The sequence below is a fragment of the Salminus brasiliensis genome, chromosome 19 (genome assembly GCF_030463535.1).
Source record: "Salminus brasiliensis chromosome 19, fSalBra1.hap2, whole genome shotgun sequence".
NCBI lineage: Eukaryota > Metazoa > Chordata > Actinopteri > Characiformes > Bryconidae > Salminus > Salminus brasiliensis.
In genome coordinates, this window is record NC_132896.1 from 14,276,439 (window position 1) to 14,288,791 (window position 12,353).

The window sequence follows — 12,353 nt, forward strand, 5'->3', positions numbered from 1 at the left end:
TCTTTTTTGCCGCCGTTGCTCATTCTTTTCCTCTAGCTAAAGAAAACAGAAGATTTGTCTCTGCTGCTATCCCTGAAAGCATCGACTAAAGGTTCTGCGTGCGCACCAGTGTGTTTCTGAGGAATCAGGAAAATAAATGCACTTCATCATTTTAACGATGTGTATTACACTCGCTGCTTGGGGCCGGTGATGTGAACGAGCCTGTGTGTGAGTTTAAATTAAGCAGACCATAATGGGTGCTTTCGGAAAGCAAAATCTCAGTGAAATTTAGAACAGCGAGAGCTCTAATTAGTCTGTGTCAGAAAATATGAGGTTCAGCCATATTTCCGAATGTAGGCAAGGCAGCCGCAAAGAAAGCAATGACATCATTTACTACTACACCTAATGGGGTTATGAAATAACCAATGTTTGGAAGGGGAACCACATCTAACACTCCCCCTCTTTTCACTCTAACATCTCATAAATCTCAATCACTGTCATTACATTTCCTGTAGCAAACTTTTTACACCCTACCACCACCCCCACTGAATCACCTCCCTGTTTCTCAGTACACTCTCTCAGTCTTATTTCAATTAAAGGAGAGGTCCGGCCTTCTAGCTCAAAGCTGAAGCTGATTCAGAACTCCTACAGTGATACAATCTCCTCTCATGCTACAACCATATGTTGAAGGTGTCTGAACTTGCAAATGGTGGGTTAATGAAGGGCCTGCTGCCTCTGTCCGTGTGGGTGTTGATGTCTGAAGTGGCACTGTGTTGAAATCTGCCCTCTGTCTACAAGTCTTGAAGGCCAAGGGAGCATGTTGTCATTTAGTGGGAAGGGCTGTGCATTGCACTAGTCAGTATTTTCAGTGAGAATGTGTATTAGGGGTTATACAACTATTCATTTTGTTTAGTTGAGCAGCAAGCAGGGTGTCCCAGGGAGGCTTGCAGCTAGGGTTGGGTACCGAAGCTGATACCTTTAAAGGTGCAGGCCAAATTATGTTGGTACTACAGATTCACCTCAAATCAGTTCCATTATAATACACAGTCAGGGCAATGGCAAGATGAAACACAAGTGTGGTTGCATTTTTTAAAACCTGGCACAGACAACTATCTCTGCAATATTTGCAACTCAGAATGCAAAGCTGACCATGGCAACACCTATAACCTGAGCAAACACCTGGTCAAACACAAAATAGATCTGAAAGCTGAAAAGTGTAGCATATTTGATGAAAGTGTAGCATATAAGTCCCCCGCAACAGCTGCAGCTAACGTTAAGAGCATACCTGCAGCCAAGGATGCATGCTGAAGAAGTTGAAGCGCCCATGGATGTTGAAAATTAAGTGAGGAACTGATCATTTTTTTGTTTTACCGCAAAACAACTATGACTCCTAGGTTTTCGGAAGGATATGACATGTGCTTCCTAACACAACAGTGTGCTCACGCTTTGCCCTGGTGACAGACTGGAGGTTGTAGGGATGGGTTTAGGAGGGTAGAATGAGCTGACATTACATTTTTGTTATTATATATAGAGTAAAGTACCAAAAAACAACACCTGTACTGATATCAGTTGAGATGTGAACAGATCCCAACCCTACTTCAGACAAAATTGACAGTGGGTGACACTATTCGAATTTATGTTAGACTTCTCTCCAGGTTCTGGAGTACTAATGTTCTACATATTGCAATGTTCGTCCTGCCATAACACACCACCCTCACTTCAGAAAGGGCTTGTTAATTTGTTCATTACTTTCATTCATACCAGAACGGAGCTTTTCCCCCATAATTTTATGCTCTTTCCATTATATGTGCAGACCAGCAGGAGTGGAGCAAAATTGCTTGGAAAAAGAGCTTATTGCATTCATTGACATTAAAAGTTAAGAATAGTAATAGTAGTTATTTCCAAAGTATGAAGTTCCTGATGTGCATGTTTTGAGTGTGCCCTGACAGATGTTCTCTCCTTCTTGCCTCTCACCTCCTCCGATCTCCTCCACTCTTTCCTCCTCATCTTCGAAGAGCAGCTGCACCTTGCTCTCCTTTTCGCCCGCACCTGGCCCCCACAATCGGGCCACTTCCACCGGCATCACCATTATAGAAGCGTGCTGACAAGCACTTCCACTACAACCCCACCACTGGGAACATGGCTTCGGCAGACAGGGCGCATTCGTCTTCCTCCCGGAGACAAGCCATACATAGACTTAAGCACAGACTAGCGGGCCACGTACACACGTTAATGATGTCTGGCCCTATTTCTGGTTCAGGCTGCTGACGAAATGCACTCGCTGTAAGACACCTTCACAAGGACTTCTATTAACAGTCTTAAAAGTGTGTGTATGTGTGTGTATGAGAGGGAGAGAGATCTTGTGTCTTTTTACTGTATGTAGTTGCCTAATGGCCTTGCTTGAGTGTGTGTGTTCAAGTTCAAATTCAAGTTCAAGAGGCTTTTTTTTGTTGCTTCAACTATTTACAAGTACACAGTGGAGCGAACTAATGTTCCTATAGGACCATGGTGGCAAGTGTTGTGAGGTGTTCCCAGTGGTCAAAGGAAGAACAACCGTTGGAGAGATAGGGCAATGGGCTTCCAAGGCTCATTGAGGTGATCCACCTCTGCATTATACTGAACATAAACAATCTAATCTTGTTGTAAGATTAAAGATTCAAAGGTCTTGTGGAGTCCATGCTTAGATGAGTCAGAACTTTTTTGGATGCATGAGACAAAAAATGGGATCTACAGGATAATGGGCAGGTATTCTTCCCTTAGCGTATAGATTATACAAACTAAAACACAGAATTGTACAGGTGTGAATTAGGGTATAAATGTGTGGGGGTTTAGATCAGTGTCTGAGTGTTGAGGAGTCTGATGGCCAGATAGAAGAACATGTTGCTGAGTTTGGTAGTGATGGCTCGGATGCACCAGTACCTTCAATCTCAGACAGTAGCAGAGAAATGAGTTCGCGTGGAGGATTGGTGGGATTTGTCCACAATAATGGTGGAGCAGTTCTCGCTACCCGCTGAAGGGTCAGTGATGCAGCTGTTCAGGATGCTCTCTGCAGTCTCTCTGTAAACCATGGTGAGGATAGGAGGGAGAGATGAGCTTTCTCTTTTGCTCTCTCTCTTCCCTTTGCAGGACGTAAAGACACTGATGGGCTTTCTTGGCTATGGAGTTGGTGTTGAGGGACCAGATGAGGTTTTCAGCAACGTGAACAAAATGGAACTTAGTGCTCTTAACATTCTTCACAGCAGAGCCGTTGATGTTCAGTGGGGGGTGATCATCTCATATTTTCCTGAAGTCAGTAGTTTTGTCCACATTAAGAGACAGGTTGTTGGTTCTGCACCAGTCTGTTAGACACTATACCTCCTCTCTGTATGCTGACTCGCCATTCCCGCTGATGAGACTCACCTCAGTCGTGTCATCAACAAACTTGATGATGTGTTTCAAACTGTGCTTTGCAACACAGTCGTGAGTCAGCAGAGTGAACAGCCGTGGACTGAGAGCACAGCCCTGGGGGATGCAAAGTCCACATGCTGATGGAATTTTGGGGAGCAGTGACTTGAGATTTGCATGATTAAAATCTCCAGCGACAATAAGCAGTCTGTCTGGGTTTAGGTTTTGGAGCTCACTGATTGCCCCATACAGTTCACATAGCATGTCTTTAGATTTGCACTGGGGGGGGCGCGACTGCTACTGCGAGAATGGTGGTAAATTCCTGTCTGTGCTAAATAAGGCTAGCCTATCCAGTTGAACAACAGTGTTCAGAGTGGAGTTTGTTATCCATGCTTCCATAAAAACGTAAAAACGTAGCAGTCTCATCATCTGTGCTCTGTGCTGGAGATGGTCCAGTTTATTGTACATGGAGCAGATGTTAGACAGCAGAATAGTTGGCTGCCTAGGGTTTGCTTTTAGCCTAGCACAGACCCAAGCTCACTTGCCAGGCTTCAGTGACTCTTACGTCAACCCCTTGCCAGCCAACGACATTGTGTGATGCTCTGGACTGAAGGCATGCTCCTCATAAAAAGCCTAGCGAGTTCACCTTATCCTGCTGTCCATCTGGGAGGTGAGTTATTGGTGAATTGTAAAGCTGTAGGAGGATCAGGAGGTGGTAGACATGAGGTCCAGTTGTTATGATGCTCATTTTGATTTTGAGGTAGGGACAGGCTGTGACCACTAACCGCACTGTATTGTCAAACCCGGAGCGGCCACTTCATGCTCCCATGCCACACCACCATAGTGTGTGTGTGTGTTTGTTTCCAGTCCATGTTGACTTTCACTGTGTCTGGATCTATTAGAGCTGTGCTGGACTGAGCTGAGAGGCGTGTGGTCATGGCTGTCTGCTCCACTGGTGAGACTTCTCCTCTCCACTCACCAAGAGGTGTTGATCACAGAGCAGAGGCCAGACCACCGGAGCACATTCCCTGCACTAGACACTACAACACACTCAAAAGATCAGCACAACAATTTAGAACTTTCAAACAGATATATATATTTTTTTTTTTGTGAAACAACATGGACATCTTTGCTCCAAATGAAAATATATACTTTGTTTTCAGCATTCATGATTCAGGGTTCACTGTATAACAGACACTAAATAACTTGGTTAGCTGATGCAAACACAGTTAGCTCTATACAGTTTACTGTTCTTTAAACTGGGCCAGCATTCCAACCTAAATACATAAAAACCTCTGCATCCAAATAAATATGATTCGATAAATGAGGCTGTGCCAAAAACAGCAAACTAAAATTTAGCCACAGTAAAAAGCAAACATCATCAATAGAAAACTGAAATTTCTACATTACATTTACATTGTAGTTTGAAAGGATCTGTAAAAGGGTGCTATAGATTTCTGTTAGTTGTCAGAACTGTAATCTCACCAGCACTGAGTTGTTTTTTAGGCTTCAAAACCAGTTCCAGCCACCAAGAAGGTACTTAATAATACACAATACCAGTCAAAAGTTTGGATACCAAGCAAAAGTTTGTGTGCCAATCATCATCTTAAAAACATTTGATCCAGGGGTGACCGCATTTACAAAAAGGAAGGTCCAGTTCTAGCAAAGCTCTTTAAAGCAACACTATGGAAAACTTTGGTTCTGCTTATAGTACAGAAGTGTAATTCACACTTGGAGCCACCACTAAAGGACTGGTTTTCTGCACAAACTGAAGGATACAGAACCATCTCATGTGGACTGACATCGTACAGTAATGTATATATTACATTTTAAACAAATATGACAAAATCTCACAAGCGTTATCCTGCTCAATCCACCAAAGTTACATACTGCAGTTAGCGGCGTTCTAAGCCAGAATTAGCAACAACAGTGAGGCAATTCTCCCTATTAGAAGTCACACAGCTGCTACTTTTAGGTAAAAACTCTACATAATGTTGCTTTAATGAGTATAGATGTATACCCTTATGCTAAAGTTTTTTTAATTGTTTAAACATAAAAAGAGCAATGGCAATGTGTATGTGTAAAGGTAGAAATACCTTTCAAACTAAAGTATGTTACTGTATGTAAGATTGGCTCATGTAGCAAGACCAATAAACAGCCTTAATAGCTTATATTACCAAATCGTCTACTCTCAGTTCAACACACAGTGAAATCTTTTGCATTGATAGTTAAGATGGGTTTTTCCTACTTTCATTAATTTGCCATTTTGGAGATACAATGTTTCTTTGTGACTGTGATTAGCTATTTTCGCAGGAATATTATGAAATGGCTGGCCGATTGCTTTCAAAATGAACAGATGATGTTGCTAATCAGACACAATAAAGTGAACTGAATGCCTGTATAAAAAAAGTCCATATTCCATTTTTCAGGTGTTGTGCTGTGCCCCATTCTCCCCTACATTGCAGTAAGATCATCCTCCTCGAGATCTGAACACCACGTTTCTAATACAAGGTCTTGTTTATATGGCTTCTCTTGTTCAGATCATCTACAGCTCTGTTCATCATTCAGGGTACATGGGAATTTTAAAAATAAATGGGGGGGAGGGGTACGGAGCCTGTGACCCCAGAGTCTCTGAGTCTGAGGGTTCCAGGCAGCTCAGAACTGCCAGTGTGTGCAACAGAACCAGCTTTGTGCTAATTCACAGTCTGATCCAGCTCTGGCACTCCTTTACTAATGCAGCTCTGAGAAGCATATTACACGCCCTGACCATTGCGATTTAGCACTGATCCGCTCCACTCACACTCCAAAACACACACACACACACATACACACACACACACAGATAGACACACACAAACTCTTGCTTTTCCCTTTGGTAGGATTTAGACCTTGTTTGTTTGTTTGTTTGTCTTGTCTTTTTTTGTTATTATTATTCTTTGGCCACAGTTTGTTTTATCCATGATCCTGTCTGAGAATTCTCTCATGAGTTTAATCCCCCTTTTCTTTGCGCTCCCTTTCTATCTCTTTTTCTCTCTCACTTACTTACAAACACACACACACACTTTCTTTTCTCCTTTGTACTTGTAGACACAGTCATTGTGTTGCATTAAAAAGAAGGGTCTTTTTAGCTATATGGATTCAGACCTTTAGAGAAGAAAACAGACGAATCGAAGGAGAGCAGAAAGACAGCTCTAATATGTGTTGCATGAAAAAAAAGTCTCTACAAATAAAAAAAAGTTTTAGTGATTTTTTTTTTCTTTTCTTTTCCAGAGCAAACAGGAAATTAATGTCATTGCATCGCCAACGGCCAGTCTATTTAGGTTCTGGAGTACTCAATTATGTATATTAATTATGTTGTTCAAAATTAAACCCGTAATCCTATTTTCTGTTGTAGACTTTCTGGGGCCTGAGCGTCACTGAATTTCTTAAGCCCAGTTTTACTTTTCTAGTATGCCATATGTCCACACTGTCAATCCAGACGTTTAGGGTTTGACGCTAACACCAAAGAGACATCAATGTTGAAGAAGAGAGCATGTGGTGTACAGGTTTTTAGGGCCCAGACAGCAAGCTGATGAGGACAAAAACAAGAGCCTAAGGCCTAACGAAGGCTAACTGATCCGTCAGCTCACCGATGCCTCTACACTATGGTTAGTTTAGACATCTGAAACTTTTTTCAGCTGTGGTGCATGTGGTAAGGGTTTCACAGCTGACAAAAGCTTCAGATGTCTAAGCTAACCGTAGTATATGACAGTGAAAGTAAACCACCATTGGCTTGGTACTGGGTGGTTGAAAAGGCTATTATAAATGTGAGCTTGCACATTAAGCAGTGAACTAAAATGCAGATTAGGTGCAGGTTCAGAGTTATATGATAGCTGGAGGCTTGGTGTGTCAGGGGCTTTAAACTTTGAAAGCCCTAAAGGGGAATGTATTCACATTTACATACAGTGTTTTCTCTATTTTGCTGTGCTAAGTTTTTTTTTTTACACATTTTATCAGAATCCTGGGTTAAACTGGGTGTCTCTAAACTAAATGTGCCTCTTAACTGAGACACAATTTAAACAAAAGTATTTGGACAGCTGCTCATTCATTTTTTCTGTCTCTACTGTCCTGGGAAGGCTTTCCACTAGATTTTGAAGCATTGCTGTGAGGATTTGATTGCATTCAATGGCAAGAATGTTAGTGAGGTCAGGATATTGGATGATCACTACCCCACCTCATCCCTAACTCCTTAACTCATCACAAAAGTGTTGTATGGAGCACCATAACTGCAGAGAACACTGTTCCACTGCTGCACAGCTACATGCTCAGGGATTTATACCCCTCTAGCCCACACCTGGCATTAGACATGGTGCCAATAGGTTCATGTTTATCTGCTCCAGACAGTTCTAATCTATCAGCAATACTTCTCTACAGGGACAAGACAAGCTGTGTGTGTGTGTGCATTTGAACATCTGCGTCAGGGTGTATTCATTAGAAGAAGTAGTGTATTTACATCATTCTCACGATTCACATACATCAACATTGTTTTCCCAACATAATGGAAAGCTCACTCAACTACTGAATAAATGTGCTAATGAAATGGACTATAAGCAAGCACTCAATCAGTTTTACATCCAAATCTATCTGGACAATAGGCTGTAAAATGTGCCCACTGTAAAGATTACAGTGTCAGAGGTGCATGACGGTAAACTTATGAGCTTAAAGCAGACTGTCTACTAACGCAACACAGAGCACAAAGCTAATTAATGTACAAAGAGTTTATCATTCATATTGTTGTTCAATACATCATATAGAAAGTTTTTGGTAAAACTTAAACAGAAAGAAACAAAATCCAGTTTTCATTAGATCTCAAAATCATTATCTCTAACTCTTATGCTAGAAAAACATTGTTTAGAAATAACATGGTCTAGAGAAAACTAGACTATGAGAGACATGAGACCCAGGGCTTCCATATTATAAAGAACAGTTTTAAAGATTAAGACTATGTACTACATATGTACTAAAAGTATATTAGTGACAGTCCAAGCCCAGTAATTGTTAGCAAAATTAGCCTAGAATCTCCCGTTGTGAACTAAAGTTTTTGCTGAACTATGCTTTTAAGTCCTGTACAAAAGCCCACTATTACTATTACTCTCAAAATTAACATCAGCTTCATAGGCCTTAAAATAGAACCCTGCAGGACTCCACAAGATGTCCCAGACTAAATCTCAGCCTTAGTAGTTTCTGCTTTAGGGTCAACACAGAAAAATAAACCCAGGTTTTGACGGGTTAAGGAAAAGAAAAATCCATAAATAATCACATGGCATTTTGATTTTTGAAATTGCTTTGACGTTACCTTCAAACTGTCCCCAATTTCTACTCAGTAAAGCAAACAGCTGAGCTAAACTCTGTGACACACTTAAAAGATGTTACAGTGTTACAGACCACAGAGCATTTAAGACCTAAACGCTGGGGTTTACAGTGCAGAAAAGCAGAGCAGTTACAGAACAGAATTGCTGCCTGCAGTTTCTGGAGTGGATTTCTCGGAGGTGTGTAGATGTTTGAGGGTTTGGAACACGCTCGCTTTTCTCACACCTCCACCTGCTCAGATTGTGGCTGCTGCAGAAAAGAATGTGCCTGCGACAGACAGGATCAGGCGGTGGAGATCACCCTGTGTGTGCTGTCACGGATCAACAAGCTTGAGATAAGGAGAGAGAGAAATAGGGAATTGTGTGTGTGTGTGTGGGGGGGGGGGGGGGGCAGAGATGGCGAGAGATGAGGGAGATGTAGAGAGAGAAAAAGAAAGAAAGAGAGAGAGAGAGAGTGAATGCTCTAATGCGTGTTTGTGAGTAGAACAGATATGGACTATGAGGTTCATCTTTATTGCATTGTGTAGTGTTTCGGGGGAAATGTCCATCATTACAGCAGACCGTGGAGCTGTAAGTCTTCTCTCTCTCTCTCTCTCTCTCTCTCTCTCTCTGCTCCTGTCTCTTTTTTTCCCCTCTTACCGGCCAGAGGAAATAAATGTAACATGAGAACGAGTTTGCTTGTTTTCTCCGCGGCCTGAAATTACATTCTTCACAATTCCCTGCCACTGTGGAAGTGCCACTCACATTGACACCCTGAAGAGGGGAACCGACTCACAGCTACTTTCAGCCACTGCACAGCGGATTGCTGTGTTGTAATATTACAGCTAAGAGGAGCTTATACCTGTACATACACACACACACACACACACACACAGACACAATCCCATTGCTAGGCACATTAAGGCTTACACCCAAGCAAACAATCATGTCAATTAGTGATGCCTCATAAAGTATGCATAAACTGCATTCAGCTACATTAGCACAGCTTAAGAGCAGCGCAAAAAAAAATCGCTCTAATGAGTGCCTGAACAGGCCCAGTGTCACAGCGTTTTCAGAAGAACACCGCAGATGCTAAACCACAAAACAACTGCATTCAGCAACAACAGCAGCAGCAGCATCCTCCTATCTGCACTGATTCCCCTCTCTGATTTAGCCTCGCCTTTCTGATTGCATTTTATCCTCCCTGTGATGCCTCGAGCAGAGAGGGGGGGAAAACAGTTCTGAATATTCCCTCTATCAATCATGGCAAATGCCGGTGCTATTTTTACCCCTTTTGCTAGCATATCCCGGCGCTAACTCGATAAAGCAGAAAAGATCCGCGTACACCGAAGAGCCTGTTTTACGACCTTAATCGAGAGATGTTTTTTGATCCGAACCCGTAAACAGGCCCTGAAAGATCCTGCCCAGGTCTGATCCGACCTGACCCATATCACCAACTTTTGGATTCAAATCTGGCTGCATCCACACTGTATTCTGCCGGAATGTGACCACTCCAAAACAGGCACTGGAAAAGAGCATACATTTCTAACCTTGCTTGTTAAGGTACCTTGAACACATGATTTATTATACAGTTATGAATCTTGAGACTTGCTTCTCGATACGTGCTGTTAATTAATTAATGAATTCATTCATTTAATAACTGCTTAACCTATATAAATGTTATGTAGTTGTGAGAGTGAGGAGCTAGAGTGTGGAGCTAAATACAGACCCTGAAAGGGTTTTAAAAGTTGCATTAAAAAGTAACGCAGCCATTCTTGGATTACTTTGAGGTCAGCCAAGACAGCCATCATCAGCTATCAGCAAAATGAAGTTAACTGAAGCAGGGGGAGACGCAAGCCCGGATTCATTAAAGGTGGGAAACAGGCCATGCAGAACCCAATCTGAACTGGACTTGATCTGGGAAAAATACTTGGGCTAAAACCCAACCCTGTCATCAGGAGATTGCGAGTTTGATCCTGGCCACAACCATCTGTTGCCAGCGTCCGAGAGAGCTGGCTTCACTCTCTCTGGGTGGGCAGGATGGACCTCCTTCTCCCTCATCACTCAGTGTGAAGCTAGCCAGCACAGGCCTCTGTTGGCTGCCATATCACAGTTGGCGATTAGCATTCTCCTCCAAGCGTGTTAAGCTGTCCACTGACATTGCCTCTCTCAGAGGAAGCACATGCTGTCCTCTAAGCTCCAGGCTAGGTTGCATCATTTTATATGAGGAGACCATAGAGTAGAATTGATAATTAAGGTCAACCATTCAGGTTCTGAAAAATATTGTACTCTGTTTTTCTGTGTCTGTGCAGGAGTTTCGAACCACCACAGTCAGTCGACCCTGCGGCCGCCTCTGCCTCCGCCCCACAATGCCCAGACGCTGTCCCACCATCAGTCCTCGGCCAACTCTCTAAACCGCAACACCCTGAGTGGCCGCCGCAACCCCATCCACGCCCCACCATCCGCCCCGGGAGATGGCCCAACCACGCCCGAGTCAGTGCAGCTGCAGGACAGCTGGGTGCTCAACAGCAACGTGCCACTGGAGACCAGGTCAGAGTCCAGTGACACACACACACACACATACTGTATAATGAAACAGCCTAGGGTTTCCAAACCTTGCTCTTGCTTCAGCTGATGAATAACGTGTTGATTAAGTGTGTCAATCAACACATTATAGGGTTAATCAGTGTTAATTAGCTGATTGGATGAAACATCCCAGAGAAGGAAAACCACCATTAGGTGGAACATCTCAGAGCAGGGATGAGAATAAGCAGTTGCGTAATCAAGGGAGATAGTGTTCTAGATAAAGTTCTTATATCTAGTACAGAGGTACCCAATAAATGTGGCTTTTTTTGGGATCAACTGTTTTAGGCAGGTGTTTGAAAGAGAATATGGTCAGTCTATAAGTAGAAAAACTGAAGAAGCAAACTTTGGATGCCGGAACTGTCTTGACTGATTGACTACATTTGGGGCAGGAAGAAAATTGTCTGAATTAGATTTTCTTCAACACGCTATCACTTTAAACTGTTCTGAGTTGTTTTTTTGGCTCCCCGGGCTTTAAAATGCCCACAGGCCTCAAAGACAAGCATCAGCTTTCAATTTATGTGGAAAATATCAGAGCAGTCAAAATGAGTAATGACTGTCTCTGGCTATAACGACTACGATATTTGCAGTATTATACTTTATGAATGTCCTAATACTGTCAGATGCTTCTATCCAGAGAAGTAGATTAATGGCAGTTATGAAAACACTGCGTGACAAGAGTGGCCATCCAAACGCAGTACATACTCGACCCAGATCTGATGTAAGTGACATCTCAGAGATGTAGACTTCTTTATGTTCAGATTTCTGACGGGGTTATTCTTTTTGACTGACTCTTGTGTTTTGCATAGCAATTACACACCGGATGAACAGAGTGTTTGGAGTTCAGCACCCAAAGAAATGTGTGCTCTCATGACACACATACATATACACACTCCAAGGTGCAGTGTTGCTTTAAGACTATTAATATTGTATATATTCTACAGGCTTCGAGCACTGTAAAACACACACACACACACACACAATGCATGTCCTGTTGTTTCAGTCCTCTCTGTCCCTCTTTTGCTTTTTCTCCATCTCTTTCCTGTTTTCTCTCTCTAGCTTGCTCCCCCTCTCTCTTGC

General features: G+C 42.6%; 1 protein-coding gene across 8 annotated transcripts in view; it reads left to right on the top strand.

Moving 5' to 3' along the window:
- Positions 1–12,353, top strand: part of tenm2a (teneurin transmembrane protein 2a) — a 667,726-nt gene that overhangs the window by 557,583 nt on the left and 97,790 nt on the right. For all 8 annotated transcript variants that reach the window (XM_072664035.1, XM_072664037.1, XM_072664038.1 and 5 more), the window contains one exon: positions 11,003–11,240. In XM_072664035.1, the coding sequence (XP_072520136.1) occupies positions 11,003–11,240 (238 nt within the window). The remainder of the gene's footprint in view (positions 1–11,002; positions 11,241–12,353) is intronic.